The sequence below is a fragment of the Salvelinus namaycush genome, chromosome 24, assembly GCF_016432855.1.
Source record: "Salvelinus namaycush isolate Seneca chromosome 24, SaNama_1.0, whole genome shotgun sequence".
NCBI classification, from domain to species: domain Eukaryota; kingdom Metazoa; phylum Chordata; class Actinopteri; order Salmoniformes; family Salmonidae; genus Salvelinus; species Salvelinus namaycush.
In genome coordinates this window covers 19,034,488-19,052,071 of record NC_052330.1, presented here as the reverse complement: position 1 = coordinate 19,052,071, position 17,584 = coordinate 19,034,488, and the positions used below count along the sequence as shown (strand labels likewise).

Genomic DNA, 17,584 nt, shown 5'->3' with positions numbered 1-17,584 from the left:
TGTTACACCGTGTAGGAGCAGTTTGGACCTACTCTGTACCGTTACACCGTGTAGGAGCAGTTTGGACCTACTCAGTACCGTTACACCGTGTAGGAGCAGTTTGGACCTACTCAGTACCGTTACACCGGGTAGGAGCAGTTTGGACCTACTCAGTACTGTTACACCGTGTAGGAGCAGTTTGGACCTATTCAGTACTGTTACACCGTGTAGGAGCAGTTTGGACCTACTCAGTACTGTTACACCGTGTAGGAGCAGTTTGGACCTATTCAGTACTGTTACACCGTGTAGGAGCAGTTTGGACCTATTCAGTACTGTTACACCGTGTAGGAGCAGTTTGGACCTACTCAGTACTGTTACACCGTGTAGGAGCAGTTTGGACCTACTCAGTACTGTTACACCGTGTAGGAGCAGTTTGGACCTACTCAGTACTGTTACACCGTGTAGGAGCAGTTTGGACCTACTCTGTACTGTTACACCGTGTAGGAGCAGTTTGGACCTACTCAGTACTGTTACACCGTGTAGGAGCAGTTTGGTCCTAGCTGCCTTATTGGCATATTATCTGTTTGTTTGATTTCCTAAATGCAGATGTACAGCAGTATGGTAGGGTGTTTAAAATGCTCACTCATTAAATATATTCACTAATCAACACATGCTTCTCTTATATTATGAAATAAATGAAAAATCTACTTTTTGTCTCAAAATAAAATAAAAATGTCCATTGACTGTGTTACCCTCCTCACCCAGCAGACAGAGATGTGCCGGTTTCAGTCAATGCTACCAGTGTGACGTATAATCTAATGGACGGGACGCTTCTACAACAACGGCGAGTTATCCACCTCCGTAGCTTTTAGCCAACATAGCCGAAAACATTGCAGCTCTTTACACGTTTTCGGGGTATATTAGCCACAGTGTTTTAAACACACTTGTCGTATCTACTAGTTAGTTACCCAATTTAATGTAATATGTACGTTGTTGTTAGCTAACTGGCTGAGTAAATTAGCAGTAGTGCTAGTCTAGTCACTAATGCTAACTAGCTATTTAGCTAACATCCCAACCATGAGCTCAGTAAACGACTCCTCACCTTCTAAAGATGGGATCTGCTGGACGGAGAAAGAAACTCTGGGGCTGAACATTGTCGTGAAAGGGGAGAAGGAAGAAGAGGATGTCACAGTAAAAAAAGAAGTAAAGGGCGAGGCTGTTACAGTGAAAGAAGAAGAGTTAGAAGTTAAATTGACAGATGGTGAAGAAGCGATCAGAGTGGAAGAGGATGTTACAGTAAAAGAAGAGGGGGAAGTAAAAGAAGAGGTGGGGGAGATGACTGTCACAGTGAAAGAAGAGGAAGACGTTTTTGGAATGAAGGAAGTGGGGGAGATTACTGTCACATTGGAAGAAGAGGAGGAGACAGGAGATCTGATTAACAGCAGTGAGTAATATCTTAAAAACAGGGGTACAAACTCTGCAGTTGTTGAACCGATGTGTGATTTTAAAGGGGCATTCTACTGAGGGTCTACACTTTAATAGTTCTGTGCTGTAGGAATTGTTAAAACTACAAAGAGACGGGGGGCGGCCAACAAAACGTTAACATTTGTAAACATCTGAATATCTCTTTCTGTAGTGCTTTGCTTGACATCACATAAAAGCAAAAATCAACTAATGTCTGACTTCAAATGATGAAGAGGACAGAATCAAGACAAGGAAGGATAATTTTGATCTAGATAAAATGTATTAAAAAATAATTACCACATGTTATTTAAAATCCTTTAATGGTATTTTGACGCACCCGTGCATCAATCTTACAGAAACCATTGATTTCAAAGCTTAGCAACACATACAACTCTATGCACAAGGACTAGTTTTAGTTCCCTACCGACCCCTGAGGAGCCTCCACTGGAAGACTCATCTGTTGGGTTGGTAGCATGTGGAAAGAGGCTGTCCAAGACACATCTGTTGGGTTGGTAGCATGTGGAAAGAGGCTGTCCAAGACACATCTGTTGGGTTGGTAGCATGTGGAAAGAGGCTGTCCAAGACACATCTGTTGGGTTGGTAGCATGTGGAAAGAGGCTGTCCAAGACACATCTGTTGGGTTGGTAGCATGTGGAAAGAGGCTGTCCAAGACACATCTGTTGGGTTGGTAGCATGTGGAAAGAGGCTGTCCAAGACACATCTGTTGGGTTGGTAGCATGTGGAAAGAGGCTGTCCAAGACACATCTGTTGGGTTGGTAGCATGTGGAAAGAGGCTGTCCAAGACACATCTGTTGGGTTGGTAGCATGTGGAAAGAGGCTGTCCAAGACACATCTGTTGGGTTGGTAGCATGTGGAAAGAGGCTGTCCAAGACACATCTGTTGGGTTGGTAGCATGTGGAAAGAGGCTGTCCAAGACACATCTGTTGGGTTGGTAGCATGTGGAAAGAGGCTGTCCAAGACACATCTGTTGGGTTGGTAGCATGTGGAAAGAGGCTGTCCAAGACACATCTGTTGGGTTGGTAGCGTGTGGAAAGAGGCTGTCCAAGACACATCTGTTGGGTTGGTAGCGTGTGGAAAGAGACTGTCCAAGACACATCTGTTGGGTTGGTAGCGTGTGGAAAGAGGCTGTCCAAAATCCATCTGTTTGGTTGGTAGCATGTGGAAAGAGGCTGTCCAAGACACATCTGTTGGGTTGGTAGCATGTGGAAAGAGACTGTCCAAGACACATCTGTTGGGTTGGTAGCATGTGGAAAGAGGCTGTCCAAGACACATCTGTTGGGTTGGTAGCGTGTGGAAAGAGGCTGTCCAAGACACATCTTTTGGGTTGGTAGCGTGTGGAAAGAGGCTGTCCAAGACACATCTGTTGGGTTGGTAGCATGTGGAAAGAGGCTGTCCAAGACACATCTGTTGGGTTGGTAGCATGTGGAAAGAGGCTGTCCAAGACACATCTGTTGGGTTGGTAGCGTGTGGAAAGAGGCTGTCCAAGACACATCTGTTGGGTTGGTAGCGTGTGGAAAGAGGCTGTCCAAGACACATCTGTTGGGTTGGTAGCGTGTGGAAAGAGGCTGTCCAAGACACATCTGTTGGGTTGGTAGCGTGTGGAAAGAGGCTGTCCAAGACACATCTGTTGGGTTGGTAGCATGTGGAAAGAGGCTGTCCAAGACACATCTGTTGGGTTGGTAGCATGTGGAAAGAGGCTGTCCAAGACACATCTGTTGGGTTGGTAGCATGTGGAAAGAGGCTGTCCAAGACACATCTGTTGGGTTGGTAGCATGTGGAAAGAGGCTGTCCAAGACACATCTGTTGGGTTGGTAGCATGTGGAAAGAGGCTGTCCAAGACACATCTGTTGGGTTGGTAGCATGTGGAAAGAGGCTGTCCAAGACACATCTGTTGGGTTGGTAGCATGTGGAAAGAGGCTGTCCAAGACACATCTGTTGGGTTGGTAGCATGTGGAAAGAGGCTGTCCAAGACACATCTGTTGGGTTGGTAGCATGTGGAAAGAGGCTGTCCAAGACACATCTGTTGGGTTGGTAGCATGTGGAAAGAGGCTGTCCAAGACACATCTGTTGGGTTGGTAGCATGTGGAAAGAGGCTGTCCAAGACACATCTGTTGGGTTGGTAGCATGTGGAAAGAGGCTGTCCAAGACACATCTGTTGGGTTGGTAGCATGTGGAAAGAGGCTGTCCAAGACACATCTGTTGGGTTGGTAGCATGTGGAAAGAGGCTGTCCAAGACACATCTGTTGGGTTGGTAGTATGTGGAAAGAGGCTGTTGAGAGCAGTCCATGTTATGGACTTAGACCTCACAGGTGGGGGTTATTGCTATGTGACAATATAAATAATAAAATGCTTGAAGTCAGTCATGACAAATAAAGGGATATTCTGTTTCCATTCAATGTTATACACAATAAGCAGTTATATATTAATTCTATATACTTTAAATACATTCTATTCAACATTATATTCAACAACAACAACCAAAATATATACAAATAAATGTTTTTTTCTGATATCAAAGTGGCTCTAACCAGTTGTTAGTTCTATTTCTGAGGTTAAGAGACAAAAACACTGGTTGTTCATTCTTTTGGCATAGTTTCTAGCCAATCATACTGGTTGTTCATTCTATAGTTTCTAGCCAATCATACTGGTTGTTCATTCTATAGTTTCTAGCCAATCACACTTGTTGTTCATTCTATAGTTTCTAGCCAATCACACTTGTTGTTCATTCTATAGTTTCTAGCCAATCACACTTGTTGTTCATTCTATAGTTTCTAGCCAATCATACTGGTTGTTCATTCTATAGTTTCTAGCCAATCATACTGGTTGTTCATTCTATAGTTTCTAGCCAATCATACTGGTTGTTCATTCTATAGTTTCTAGCCAATCACACTGGTTGTTCATTCAAAAAAGAAATGGTTGCTATGCAGGCTGGCGAACATTCTTCTCCCTTGCTAGCTAGCCAACTAAAGCTAATAGTCACATCAACCTCTGCAGCTGGAATGAAACTAAACAAACTAGATGTATTGTATTAGTTAGACTGTTTTTCTATTGATATTTATTTTGTGTAATATAATAATATATTCCTAATAGTGGTGATGCTTGATTTCACCAGACTGGTTTAGAAAATTTTGTCTCAGCCGGTCACGTTCGTTCCCTATGGCAGGGCGGAGGTCACGTTTCAAAATGTCAACATTGTTTCTGTAGTGGCTTCAAACGATGTCCCAATATTCTAATTAGCCACTTCCATGACAACACGTCTCCATGTGTCCAAGAAAATGTCTAAGATATATTTTATTGGTTGAACAAAATCACATTTTTTATACTTAAAGGTTTGTCTCGCAGTTAAAGAAAGCAATGTATCCTGGTAAACACAGACCGGTCCAAGATGATAATGATGGTAAACACAGACCGGTCCCAGTTGATAACGATGGTAAACACAGACCGGACCCGGTTGATAATGATGGTAACACAGACCGGTCCCAGTTGGTAATGATGGTAAACACAGACCGGTCCCAGTTGGTAATGATGGTAAACACAGACCGGTCCCAGTTGGTAATGATGGTAAACACAGACCGGTCCCAGTTGATAACGATGGTAAACACAGACCGGTCCCGGTTGATAATGATGGTAAACACAGACCGGTCCCAGTTGGTAATGATGGTAAACACAGACCGGTCCAAGTTGATAATGATGGTAAACACAGACCGGTCCCAGTTGATAATGATGGTAACACAGACCGGTCCCAGTTGATAATGATGGTAAACACAGACCGGTCCCAGTTGGTAATGATGGTAAACACAGACCGGTCCCAGTTGATAATGATGGTAACACAGACCGGTCCCAGTTGATAATGATGGTAAACACAGACCGGTCCCAGTTGATAATGATGGTAAACACAGACCGGTCCCGGTTGATAATGATGGTAACACAGACCGGTCCAAGTTGATAATGATGGTAAACACAGACCGGTCCCAGTTGGTAACGATGGTAAACACAGACCGGTCCCAGTTGATAATGATGGTAAACACAGACCGGTCCCAGTTGATAATGATGGTAAACACAGACCGGTCCCAGTTGGTAACGATGGTAAACACAGACCGGTCCCAGTTGGTAACGATGGTAAACACAGACCGGACCCAGTTGGTAATGATGGTAAACACAGACCGGTCCCAGTTGATAATGATGGTAAACACAGACCGGTCCCGGTTGATAATGATGGTAAACACAGACCGGTCCCGGTTGATAATGATGGTAAACACAGACCGGTCCCAGTTGATAATGATGGTAAACACAGACCGGTCCCAGTTGATAATGATGGTAAACACAGACCGGTCCCAGTTGATAATGATGGTAAACACAGACCGGTCCCAGTTGATAATGATGGTAAACACAGACCGGTCCCAGTTGATAATGATGGTAAACACAGACCGGTCCCAGTTGATAATGATGGTAACACAGACCGGTCCCAGTTGATAATGATGGTAAACACAGACCGGTCCCAGTTGATAATGATGGTAAACACAGACCGGTCCCAGTTGGTAATGATGGTAAACACAGACCGGTCCCAGTTGATAATGATGGTAAACACAGACCGGTCCCGGTTGATAACGATGGTAAACACAGACCGGTCCCAGTTGATAATGATGGTAAACACAGACCGGTCCCGGTTGATAATGATGGTAAACACAGACCGGTCCCAGTTGATAATGATGGTAAACACAGACCGGACCCGGTTGGTAATGATGGTAAACACAGACCGGTCCCGGTTGATAATGATGGTAAACACAGACCGGTCCCGGTTGATAATGATGGTAAACACAGACCGGACCCGGTTGATAATGATGGTAAACACAGACCGGTCCCAGTTGATAATGATGGTAAACACAGACCGGTCCCGGTTGGTAATGATGGTAAACACAGACCGGTCCCGGTTGATAATGATGGTAAACACAGACCGGTCCCGGTTGATAATGATGGTAAACACAGACCGGTCCCGGTTGATAATGATGGTAAACACAGACCGGTCCCGGTTGATAATGATGGTAAACACAGACCGGTCCCAGTTGGTAATGATGGTAAACACAGACCGGTCCCGGTTGATAATGATGGTAAACACAGACCGGTCCCGGTTGATAATGATGGTAAACACAGACCGGTCCCAGTTGATAATGTAGGAGCGGCAGTTAGCCTAGTGGTTAGAGAGTTGGGTCAGTAAGCGAAAGGTTGCTAGATTAAATCCCCGAGCTGACAAGGTAAAAATCTGTCGTTCTGCTCCTGAACAAGGCAGTTAACCCACTGTTCCAAGGTAGGCTGTCATTGTAAATAAGAATTTGTTCTTAACTGACTTAAAAAATAAAGGTTAAATAAATGTAAAAATATATATTGATTGTAAACAGACCGGTCCAAGTTGATATTGATAGTGAAACAGGTTCCAATTTATATTGATGGTAACCACTTAGGTACCATTCTAGCCCCATTTTAACTTAGCCCTTTATGTACCATTCTAGCCCCATCTTAACCCCTTATGTACCATTCTAGCCCCATCTTAACCTCTTATATACCATTCTAGCCCCATCTTAACCCCTTATATACCATTCTAGCCCCATCTTAACCCCTTATATACCATTCTAGCCCCATCTTAACCTCTTATGTACCAATCTAGCCCCTTCTTAACCCTGTATGTACCAAACCAACAATTAGCCACTAGGTGTCATTATAGTAATTAAAGAGATTACACATAAATATATCAACATGTTCCATACATTGCTGTTTAATAATGAGTCACCAAAATAAGTTCTAAACATATTTTATTTTACATACAAAATGTGTAACAATTGCCGAGGTTGGAGAGGCAAATAGCAAGATTTTTACAAATCGCCTCTTTTGTAAACCAAATGCTAGGCTGTAAGCAAGGGGTAATAATGTCTAAATGAGTCTTTCTAGTGGACAATAGTTTATAAATGGCCTGGCTGGGCTGTGGGACAGTGGAGATTAGTTTATAAATGGCCTGGCTGGGCTGTGGGACAGTGGAGATTAGTTTATAAATGGCCGGGCTGGGCTGTGGGACAGTGGAGATTAGTTTATGAATTTCCTGGCTGGGTTGTGGGACAGTGGATGTGTAGGAATGATTCAAATGGAACTGTTAACCTCGTTTGACATGTTTCTATGAACTTTTATGGTACTTTTGAGATTTTTCGTCTGCCTGCTGTGACCGCGCTTTGTTCCAATGGATTACTGAAAACGCACCAACAAAACTGAGGTTTTTTAATATAAAGAGGGACTTTATCGAACAAAACAAACATTTATTGTGTAACATGGAGTCTTGGGAGTGCAACCATATGAAGATCATCAAAGGTAAGTGATAAATTCTATCGCTATTTCTGACTTTTGTTACTTGGTTGGTTACTGTTTGTAATGATTTGTCTGCTGGGCTCTGTTCTCAGTTAATCGCATGGTTTGCTTTCGCCGTAAGGTCTTTTTGAAATCTGCCACCGTGGTTGGATTAAGATGGGGCTAGAATGGTACATAAAGGGCTAAGTTAAAATGGGGCTAGAGTGGTACATAAGTGGTTAACTTCTTATGGCTGGGATCCCGTTAATGGGATCGATATGACAACAGCCAGTGAAAGTGCTGGGCGCCAAATTCAAAACAACAGAAATCTCATAATTCAAATTCCTCAGACATACAAGTATTTTATACCATTTTAAAGATAAACTTGTTGTTAATCCCACCACAGTGTCCGATTTCAAAAAGGCTTTACGACGAAAGCACAACATATCATTATGTTAGGTCAGCACCTATTCACAGAAAAACGCAACCATTTTTCCAGCCAAAGAGAGGAGTCACAAAAAGCAGAAAGAGAAAATGAATCACTTACCTTTGATGATCTTCATCAGATGACACTCATAGGACTTCATGTTAACAATACATGTATGTTTGGTTCGATAAAGTTCATATTTATATCCAAAATCTCAGTTTACATTGGCGTGTTATGTAAAGTCATGTTTTGCCTCCAAAACATACGGTGATTTTGCAGAGAGCCACATCAATTTACAGAAATACTCATAATAAACATTGATAAAAGATGTTACTACGAAGTATTATACATGGAACTTTAGATAAACCTCTCCTTAATGCAACCGCTGTGTCAGATTTCAAAAAAACTTTACGGAAAAAGCACACCATGCAATAATCTGAGTACAGCGCTCAGAGCCCAAACAAGCCATGAAGATGTCCGCCATGTTGTGGAGTCAACAGATGTCAGAATAGCATTATAAATAGTCACTTACCTTTGATCTTCATCAGAATGCACTCCCAGGAATCCCAGTTCCACAATAAATGTTTGATATGTTCCATAAAGTCCATCAATAATGTCCTTTTTGTTTGCGCGTTCAGTACACAATCCAAACTCACGACGTGCGGGCAAGTCCATGCGAAAGTTCAGACGAAAAGTCATATTACATTTCGTAGAAACATGTCAAACGAAGTATAGAATCAATCTTTAGGATGTTTTTAACATAAATCTTCAATAATGTTCCAACCGGAGAATTCCTTTGTCTTCAGAAATGCAATGTAACGCAAGCTAACTCTCACGTGAATGCGCGTCAGCTCATGGCACTCTGCCAGAGCCCTGACTCAAAGAGCCCTCATTCCCCCCTCCTTCACAGTATAAGCATCAATCAAGGTTCTAAAGACTGTTGACATCTAGTGGAAGCCTTAGGAAGTGCAATATGACCAATATCTCACTGTATATTCGATAGGCGATGAGTTGAAAACCTACAAACCTCAGATTTCCCACTTCCTATTTGGATTTTTTTCTCAGGTTTTTGCCTGCCATATGAGTTCTGTTATACTCACAGACATCATTCAAATAGTTTTAGAAAACTTCAGAGTGTTTTCTATCCAAATATACTAATAATATGCATATACAGTGGGGCAAAAAAAGTATTTAGTCAGCCACCAATTGTGCAAGTTTCTCCCACATAATTTGCAAATAAATTCATTAAAAATCCTACAATGTGATTTTCTGGATTTTCTTTTCTCATTTTGTCTGTCATAGTTGAAGTGTACCTATGATGACAATTACAGGCCTCTCTCATCTTTTTAAGTGGGAGAACTTGCACAATTGGTGGCTGACTAAATACTTTTTTGCCCCACTGTATTAGCAACTGGGCCTGAGTAGCAGGCAGTTTACTCTGGGCACCTTATTCATCCAAGCTACTCAATACTGCCCCCAGCCATAAGAAGTTAACAAGAAGTTAATCTGATGTATAACACTTGTATGTTTTATGAATTTTTATAATGAGTATTTCTGTTTTTGAATTTGGCGCTCTGCAATTTCACTGGATGTTGGCCAGGTGACACCCCCTAGAGAGGTTAACAGGCATTACCCGGGATTAACGTGAATAACTAACAGCTATCAACCAATCAGCATTCAGGGTCCAAATGTTGTGTTTCATAATGAGGGCTCTAGTCTGGATTAACCCTCATAGGAAAACAGTTTTATAATGGAGGTTTCATTCAGGTCTCTCTGTTTAACTAAATACTCTGTTTAACTAAATACTCCTTTTGTCTTTGGCAGGAGAGAGACCAGACTCTCAATCTGACAGCAGAAAGAGTCCTTCAGGGGAACCAGACACTGAGATGCCCAAGCCAGCGATGCGACACCACTGCTCCCAGTGTAACATGAGTTTTAAGTGGTTATGGAAGCTGAAAGAGCATGAAAGGAAACACACAGGAGAAAAGCCCTTCCAATGCTCCCAGTGTGGAAATAAATTCTCACGAGCACATGACCTGAAATCACATGAGAGGACACACACAGGGGAAAAACCACACAATTGCTCACAGTGTGGAAAGCTTTTTTCCCATTTAGGGAACCTGAACAAACATATGAGAATACACTCTGGAGAGAAGCCTTACCCCTGTTCCCATTGTGGAAAGAATTTTAGGTCTTCAGATAACCTGAAAGCGCATGAAAGGACACACACAGGGGAGAAACCTTACCATTGCTCTCTTTGTGGAAAGGATTTTACCAAGTTGAGGAACCTAAAAGAGCATGAGAGGAAACACACAGGTGAAAAGCCTTACGAATGCTCCCAGTGTGGTAAGAGGTTTTCCCATATAGGGAACCTGAACAAACATAAGAGAATACACTCTGGAGAGAAGCCTTACCCCTGTTCCCATTGTGGAAAGAATTTTAGGTCTTCAGATAACCTGAAAGCGCATGAAAGGACACACACAGGGGAGAAACCATACCATTGTGCTCTGTGTGGAAAGGATTTTACCAAGTTAGGGAACCTAAAAGAGCATGAGAGGAAACACACAGGAGAAAAGCCTTACCACTGCTCCCAGTGTGGAGAGAGATTTTCAAGATCACCAAACCTTAAAAAGCATCAGAGGACACACACAGGAGAAAAGCCTTACCACTGCTCCAATTGCGGAAAGATATTTTCAACATCATCGGACCTAAAAAAGCACCAGAGGGGACACACAAGGGAGAAATCTTACCATTGCTCTCAATGTGGAAATAGTTTTTTACGATCACATGACCTAAAATCGCATGAGCTGACACACACAGGAGAAAAACCACATAGTTGCTCCCAGTGTGGAAAGTGTTTTTTGTATTTAGGGAACCTGAACAAACATAAGAAAATACACTCTGGAGAGAAGCCTTACCCCTGTTCCCATTGTGGAAAATTCTTCAGGTCGTTAGATAACATGAAGGAGCATGAGAGGACACACACAGGGGAGAAGCTTTACCATTGCGCCCTGTGTGGAAAGAGATATTCACGATCACATGACCTAAAATTACATAAAAGGAAACACACAGGGGAAGAAAACACACAATTACACACACAGGGGATAAATCACACAATTGGTCCCAGTGAGGAAAGAATTTTACGCAGTTAGAGAACCTCTTCTCATTGTGGAACTATATTTTCCTGGTCACATTACCTAAATTCACATCAAATCAAACCAAGCGATATTTATTCAGCACATTTCAGACATGGAATGGAACACAATGAGCTTCACGGGAAAAAAACGATGAAAACAAAAACTGAAACGTTTACTACACACAACAAACATAAGAGGATAAAAAACTAAAGATTGACTGGTCTTGGTCAGTACCCGTACTGCAACATTCTGTATGTTTTACAGTTGACCAAAGGCTTTCTTGAGTAGACCAGACAGGAGAGCATTACAGTAGTCAAGCCTGCTTGTAATAAAAGCATGGATGAGTCTCTCTGTATCAGCCTAAGAAAGAAAAGGCCGCACCTTGGCAATGTTCCTCAGGTGGTAAAAAGCTATGTTTTGTCACATTCCTAATGTGTGATCCGAAATTGCTGCAGCATTCTCGATGACGACTAGCTTGATTAAGTCTCCATGTGTATCGCAATAGGTCAGGGGTTTATAATCTCCAAATATCCACTATTTCTAATGAGTCCATAATATTTGTGATTTCTTCTTCATTGATGATAGTTTGTAGAGTCTCCTCCATGTGTATCGCAATAGGTCAGGGTTTTATAATCTCCAAATATCCACTATGTCAAATGTGCCCATAATATTTGTGATTTCTTCTTCATTGATGATAGTTTGTAGAGTCTCCTCCATGAATCTCTCACTAGGTCAGGGGTTTTTAGTCTCTAAATTTCCCCTATTTCTAATGAGTCCATAATATTTGTGATCTCCGTAAGGGCACGGTGATGATAGTTTGTAGAGTGATTTCCTTTATGGTCAATTGAGCTACTTAACACTGTGTTATAGTGTCCTACCATAATGATTGGATCGTTTGTTGCATGTAAGTTCAATAAATTGGTATAAATATTTTTTAAGAAGTGTGGATCATCGTGATTTGGACCATATAGATTAATGAGCCAAATCTGTTTTTCCAATCACTTTTTATATTCAAAAGGATCCACCTTCCTTGCGAATAATTCCTGACTGTTTGCACGTTTGGATTGGCATTTTTGTTAATTAATATCATCACACCTTTTGAGTTCCTTTGTCCATGACAGAACATTATTTCACCACCCCATTCCTTTTTTCCACGCAACTTCATCTAAGGATGTAGATTGAGTTTCCTGTAAGTAGTATATGTTATATTCCTTTTCTTTCAGCCGCATAAAGACTGATATTTTCCTATAATCTCTTAAGCCGTTACAATTATAACTGGCTATACTTATTTTAGCCCTTACTGTAACTATATACTATTCTCAGTCTAAATTGACCATAATTAGTGCTTGTAAAGTTACTGCCATAAGAGGTATTATGACGGTCAAAAATAGAGATTTCAAATGTCTGATGTTTAGAATTCAAGAAACAGGTTCGAGCAACATTTGTTTGGTTTTGTTTGCCTGTGCCACAGATGTTAGAAAATTGAGTCAAGATATTGCGTGTAGTAGATCTGTGTAGGTTGATGTGTATGATACTGGATGTGATTTAGTGTGTACGATGTCTGGATTAGAGTAAGACTATAATGTGTGATGTCTAAATAAAGAATAACCCATCCAGTTTGCATGGTTGAGTGTCTGTGTGTGTAGCATGGAGTATAGCCTTAATATTCAGGATGATGATTGTAATCTTTGTCGTATCAACATCATTAAACATAATTTTCATAGAAAAACACATCCCAGCATTTCCATAGTAATTGACGTTTCACATGATGATGAAAGAGACCTTGCGTTACTATAGAGACGGATTCACGACAGTACAAATGTATCCCGTACAATATGTTATTATTCCCCAATGATTATGTTCTGATATCTTCCCATTGCTTGTTGTAAACATAGATAATAGACAAACAAAAATCATATTGAATTACAGAAAAGTTCTCGACAATAGAGAGAGACAGATGGAGAGAGGGAGAGAAGAGAAGCTATTGGGGAATCCTCCACAAGCTACTGGGGAATCCTCCACAAGCTACTGGGGAATCCTCCACAAGCTACTGGGGAATCCTCCACAAGCTACTGGGGAATCCTCCACAAGCTACTGGGGAATCCTCCACAAGCTATTGGGAAATCATCCACAAGCTACTGGGGAATCCTCCACAAGCTACTGGGGAATCCTCCACAAGCTACCGAGGAATCCTCCACAAGCTACTGGGGAATCCTCCACAAGCTAAGATTGTGCAAAGGGTGGCTACTTTGAAGAATCTCAAATATAAAATATATTTAGATTTGTATTAACACTTTTTTGCTTATTAAACTCAGAAAAAAAAGAAATGTCCCTTTTTCAGGACCCTGTCTTTCAAAGATAATTTGTAAAAATACAAATTAATTCACAGATCTTCATTGTAAAGGGTTTTAACACTGTTTACCATGCTCAAGAGCACCCTTACCTGACGATCGATAAATGATGTCTCCGTAATCTAGCATTGTTTGTTGATGTAAGTTGAGAAGAGTGTGGGGTTTAGGATTGAGCCTTGGGGTACTCCCTTGGTGACAGGCAGTGGCTGAGACAGCAGGTTTTCTGACTTTATACACTGCACTCTTTGAGAGAGGTAGTTGGAAAACCAGGCCAAAGACCCCTCAGAGACACCAATACTCCTTAGCCGGCCCACAAGAATGGAATGGTCTACCGTATCAAAAGCTTTGGCCAAGCCAATAAAAATAGCAGCACAATAATGCTTAGTGTCAAGGGCAATGGTGACATCATTTAGAACCTTTAAGGTTGTAGTGACACATCCATAACCTGAGAGGAAACCAGATTCCATACCAGAGAGTAACTATAGACATCAAGAAAGCCAGTCAGTTGATTATTGACAAGTTGTTCCAACACTTTTGATAAACAGGGCAAAATAGAAATGAGAAATAGGCCTGTAACAGTTAGGATCAGCTTGATCTCCCCCTTTAAATAAAGGACGCGCCGTAGCGGCCTTCCAGGCAATGGGAACCTCCCCAGAGAGGAGAGAGGGGTAAAAAGGTCAGAGACAGGCTTGGTGATGATAGGGGCAGCAACCTTAAAGAAGAAAGGGTCTAAACCATCTGACCCAGATGTTTTTTTTGGGGGGTCAAGTTTCAGGAGCTCCTTTAGCACCTCGAACTCAGTGCCTTAGCCCATACACTGCGCTGCTCCTGCACCATGTGAATCAGCGTTGAACCACCTCCACTGGATCCTACCTGTCTGTCATCTGTGTCCTTACAAGAGCCTGGGAGATGAACACACCGCGCTGAGGAAACCCTCAACATATACAGTCCAACAGGTTCAAAAAAAGGAAGACACATTTGCTTATTTGGAGTTATTTTGTAATGACATTGTTTGCCAGAAAAAAAACTATGGAGTGAATATTTTTTTTTAGAAACTGCGTTACTCACTCCAGTCAGCAGACGGCGAAGTGAGTCTTTCAGGTGATGCTTCTCACGTGACGTATAATGTAGTGGACGCACGGGTTTCCACTAGTTACCACAGCCACAATGTCAACATTGGCTATATCGAAAAAATTCATGAAAACAAACATTTGCTTTTTGGTCTTAATTTAGGGTTCGGCATAAGGTTGGCAATGTGGTTAGGATTAAGGTTGAAATCAAATTTTAAGAAGATTGTAGAAATGGGTGGGGGTTTATGACTTTGTGGCTGTGGTAACTAGTGACGACCGACTGCTTTGGACGCTTCTTCAACAACACCGCTCAACCACCGCCGTAGCTTGCTAGCCAACATGAAATACAAACATTGAAGCTCTGTACACCATTTTTGTGTAGCTACACGAATCTCGGTGATTTAAACACCGTTCTGTTAACGTATCTACTAGTTCAATTAAACGCGATTTGCTTGTTAAATTTGCACATGTGTTACCGAGCCGAGCACTAGGGTAGTCGCTAATGATAGTTAGCTAGCTAAAATCCCCGACACAATGAGCTCACAAAGCTACTCTCCTCCTGCTAATGAAGAGGAGGTCTGCTGGACGGAGAAAGCAGCTCTGGGGATGAACATTGTCATTAAAGAAGAAGAGGAGGATATTACAGTGATAGGAACGGAAGAAGCGTGTCGAATTAAAAGGGAGGAAGAGGAGGGTGTTGCAGTGAAAGGAGGGGAAATACCGTTTGATGTGAAAGAGGAAGAGGGAATAGAGGTTGTCACAGTGGAAGAGGTAGAAGCTTTCAGAATAAAAAAGGAGATCGCTTCCTCTGTCACATTGAAAGAAGAACCTTTCGGAGCGAAGGAGGAGTCAATAACATTGAAAGAAGAGCAACCTTTTGGGGTGAAAGAGGAGGAGGAGACAGAAGATCCGATTAACACTGGTGAGTATTGTCTTAAAAACAGGGGGACAACTATGCAGTTGTTGAACTGGTGTGTGGTTTTAAATTGTAAAAGACTATATATACATGTGTCGGGACACTGAAAAGAGCATAACCAGTAAAAAACATTGATTTAAAGCATCAACTCCAATTTAATCCTGCCATTATAACATTCAATACACCCCACATACATGTCTGGGTGCAATCTTAAACTAGCAAAAAATTAAGATTTTGATCACAGCGTATTTTAAGACGTGTTTTTGTTGTTTGTTGTTGTTGTCATTATTGGGCTTATTCTAATGACCTCATAAAAAAAGAGTACTTTTTAAAAAGTGTATTTATTTATTTTCCTTTAGTTTGTATTCAGAGTTCACTTGTCTATTGCTCTCCGACGGAAGGTCCTAGGATGATAAGTGACATGTTTGGAATCAGATGAGGCAGCAAGCTGCACCCTTTGTTTTTACCGGTAGTCAAACTCTTCCCTTTTACAGATCCAAAAACGAGGCAATATTCCGCTTCCTGGCCCTCCCAGGGCTCTACAGTGAAGGAGGACATCAGAAAGGTACAGGAAGTATCTAATGTGACACCCGCGAGTCCCAGACAGTTTGGTGGTGATGACGATTCTATTCACTGCGACAAAGAATGGGACGTGAAAGACAAGGATTGGTTTCCTAGCAACAGGCTGAAGGCGGAGTCAGCTCCAGAGAGCCACACCCCAGAGCAGAGGGGGAGTGGTGTGAGTACATCCCAGCCACAAAGTGTTTCTGGTTCTCAACAGTCCTTCCTTGGTTCCTCGACCTCCTCCTATTAATGCATTGGAGGAGAATATTGATATATTGAATATTGAAATACTGATATGTGAATTTTTGGGGCAAATACAGGTGATTCTGATTGGACTTTCTCCTCCACAACATTTATAGCAGGAGGTCCAGAGAATGAGGAATCAAGGTAGGAGAGTGTTTCCCACCCTAAATTGATTGTTTATTTTTGTGGTTTCCAGGACATGTCTTTCCCTCTCCCAGGGTCCCCAGGTCGTGCCTCTCCCATGGTTGCCTTACTGTGGGGTCTGAAGAGGGTGTCTGTGCGGCTGGTGGACTGCAGGAAAACACCGGGTCTGAGTGGAACTGTGAGAGGAGAAGAAGAGGGAGATTCAGATTCAGGTAAGAACAGTGGATTAGACCACAATCTGCTTCTGTTACAGTTCTGTGGTCAGTGTGTTCACTGTTGTAGAGCAGCTCATTAGTTCTGAAACTACTCCAGAGCTGCTTTTTGCAAAACTAATTGTGCACTGATTGGGGTCATCTCGCTAGTCAGAAGGTGTTTCACCCATGCTGGCTTGTCATCTCGCTAGTCAGAAGGTGTTTCACCCGTGCTGGCTTGTCATCTCATTAGTCAGAAGGTGTTTCACCCGTGCTGGCTTGTCATCTCGCTAGTCAGAAGGTGTTTCACCCGTGCTGGCTTGTCATCTCGCTAGTCAGAAGGTGTTTCACCCGTGCTGGCTTGTCATCTCACTAGTCAGAAGGTGTTTCACCCGTGCTGGCTTGTCATCTCGCTAGTCAGAAGGTGTTTCACCGTGCTGGCTTGTCATCTCGCTAGTCAGAAGGTGTTTCACCCATGCTGGCTTGTCATCTCGCTAGTCAGAAGGAGTTTCACCCGTGCTGGCTTGTCATCTCGCTAGTCAGAAGGTGTTTCACCCGTGCTGGCTTGTCATCTCGCTAGTCAGAAGGTGTTTCACCCGTGCTGGCTTGTCATCTCGCTAGTCAGAAGGTGTTTCACCCGTGCTGGCTTGTCATCTCGCTAGTCAGAAGGTGTTTCACCCGTGCTGGCTTGTCATCTCCTAGTCAGAAGGTGTTTCACCCGTGCTGGCTTGTCATCTCGCTAGTCAG

The 17,584-nt window shown here is 42.3% G+C and overlaps 1 protein-coding gene across 1 annotated transcript; it reads left to right on the top strand.

Annotated features, from left to right (window-relative positions):
- The first annotated feature begins 1,394 nt into the window (after window positions 1-1,394).
- On the top strand, window positions 1,395-11,635 carry LOC120019537 (zinc finger protein 135-like). Its single transcript, XM_038962836.1, has 2 exons — window positions 1,395-1,423; window positions 10,046-11,635. The coding sequence occupies exon 2, from the start codon at window positions 10,108-10,110 to the stop codon at window positions 11,371-11,373; it is 1,266 nt and encodes a 421-aa protein (XP_038818764.1). The 5' UTR covers window positions 1,395-1,423; window positions 10,046-10,107; the 3' UTR covers window positions 11,374-11,635.
- Window positions 11,636-17,584: the final 5,949 nt, after the last annotated feature.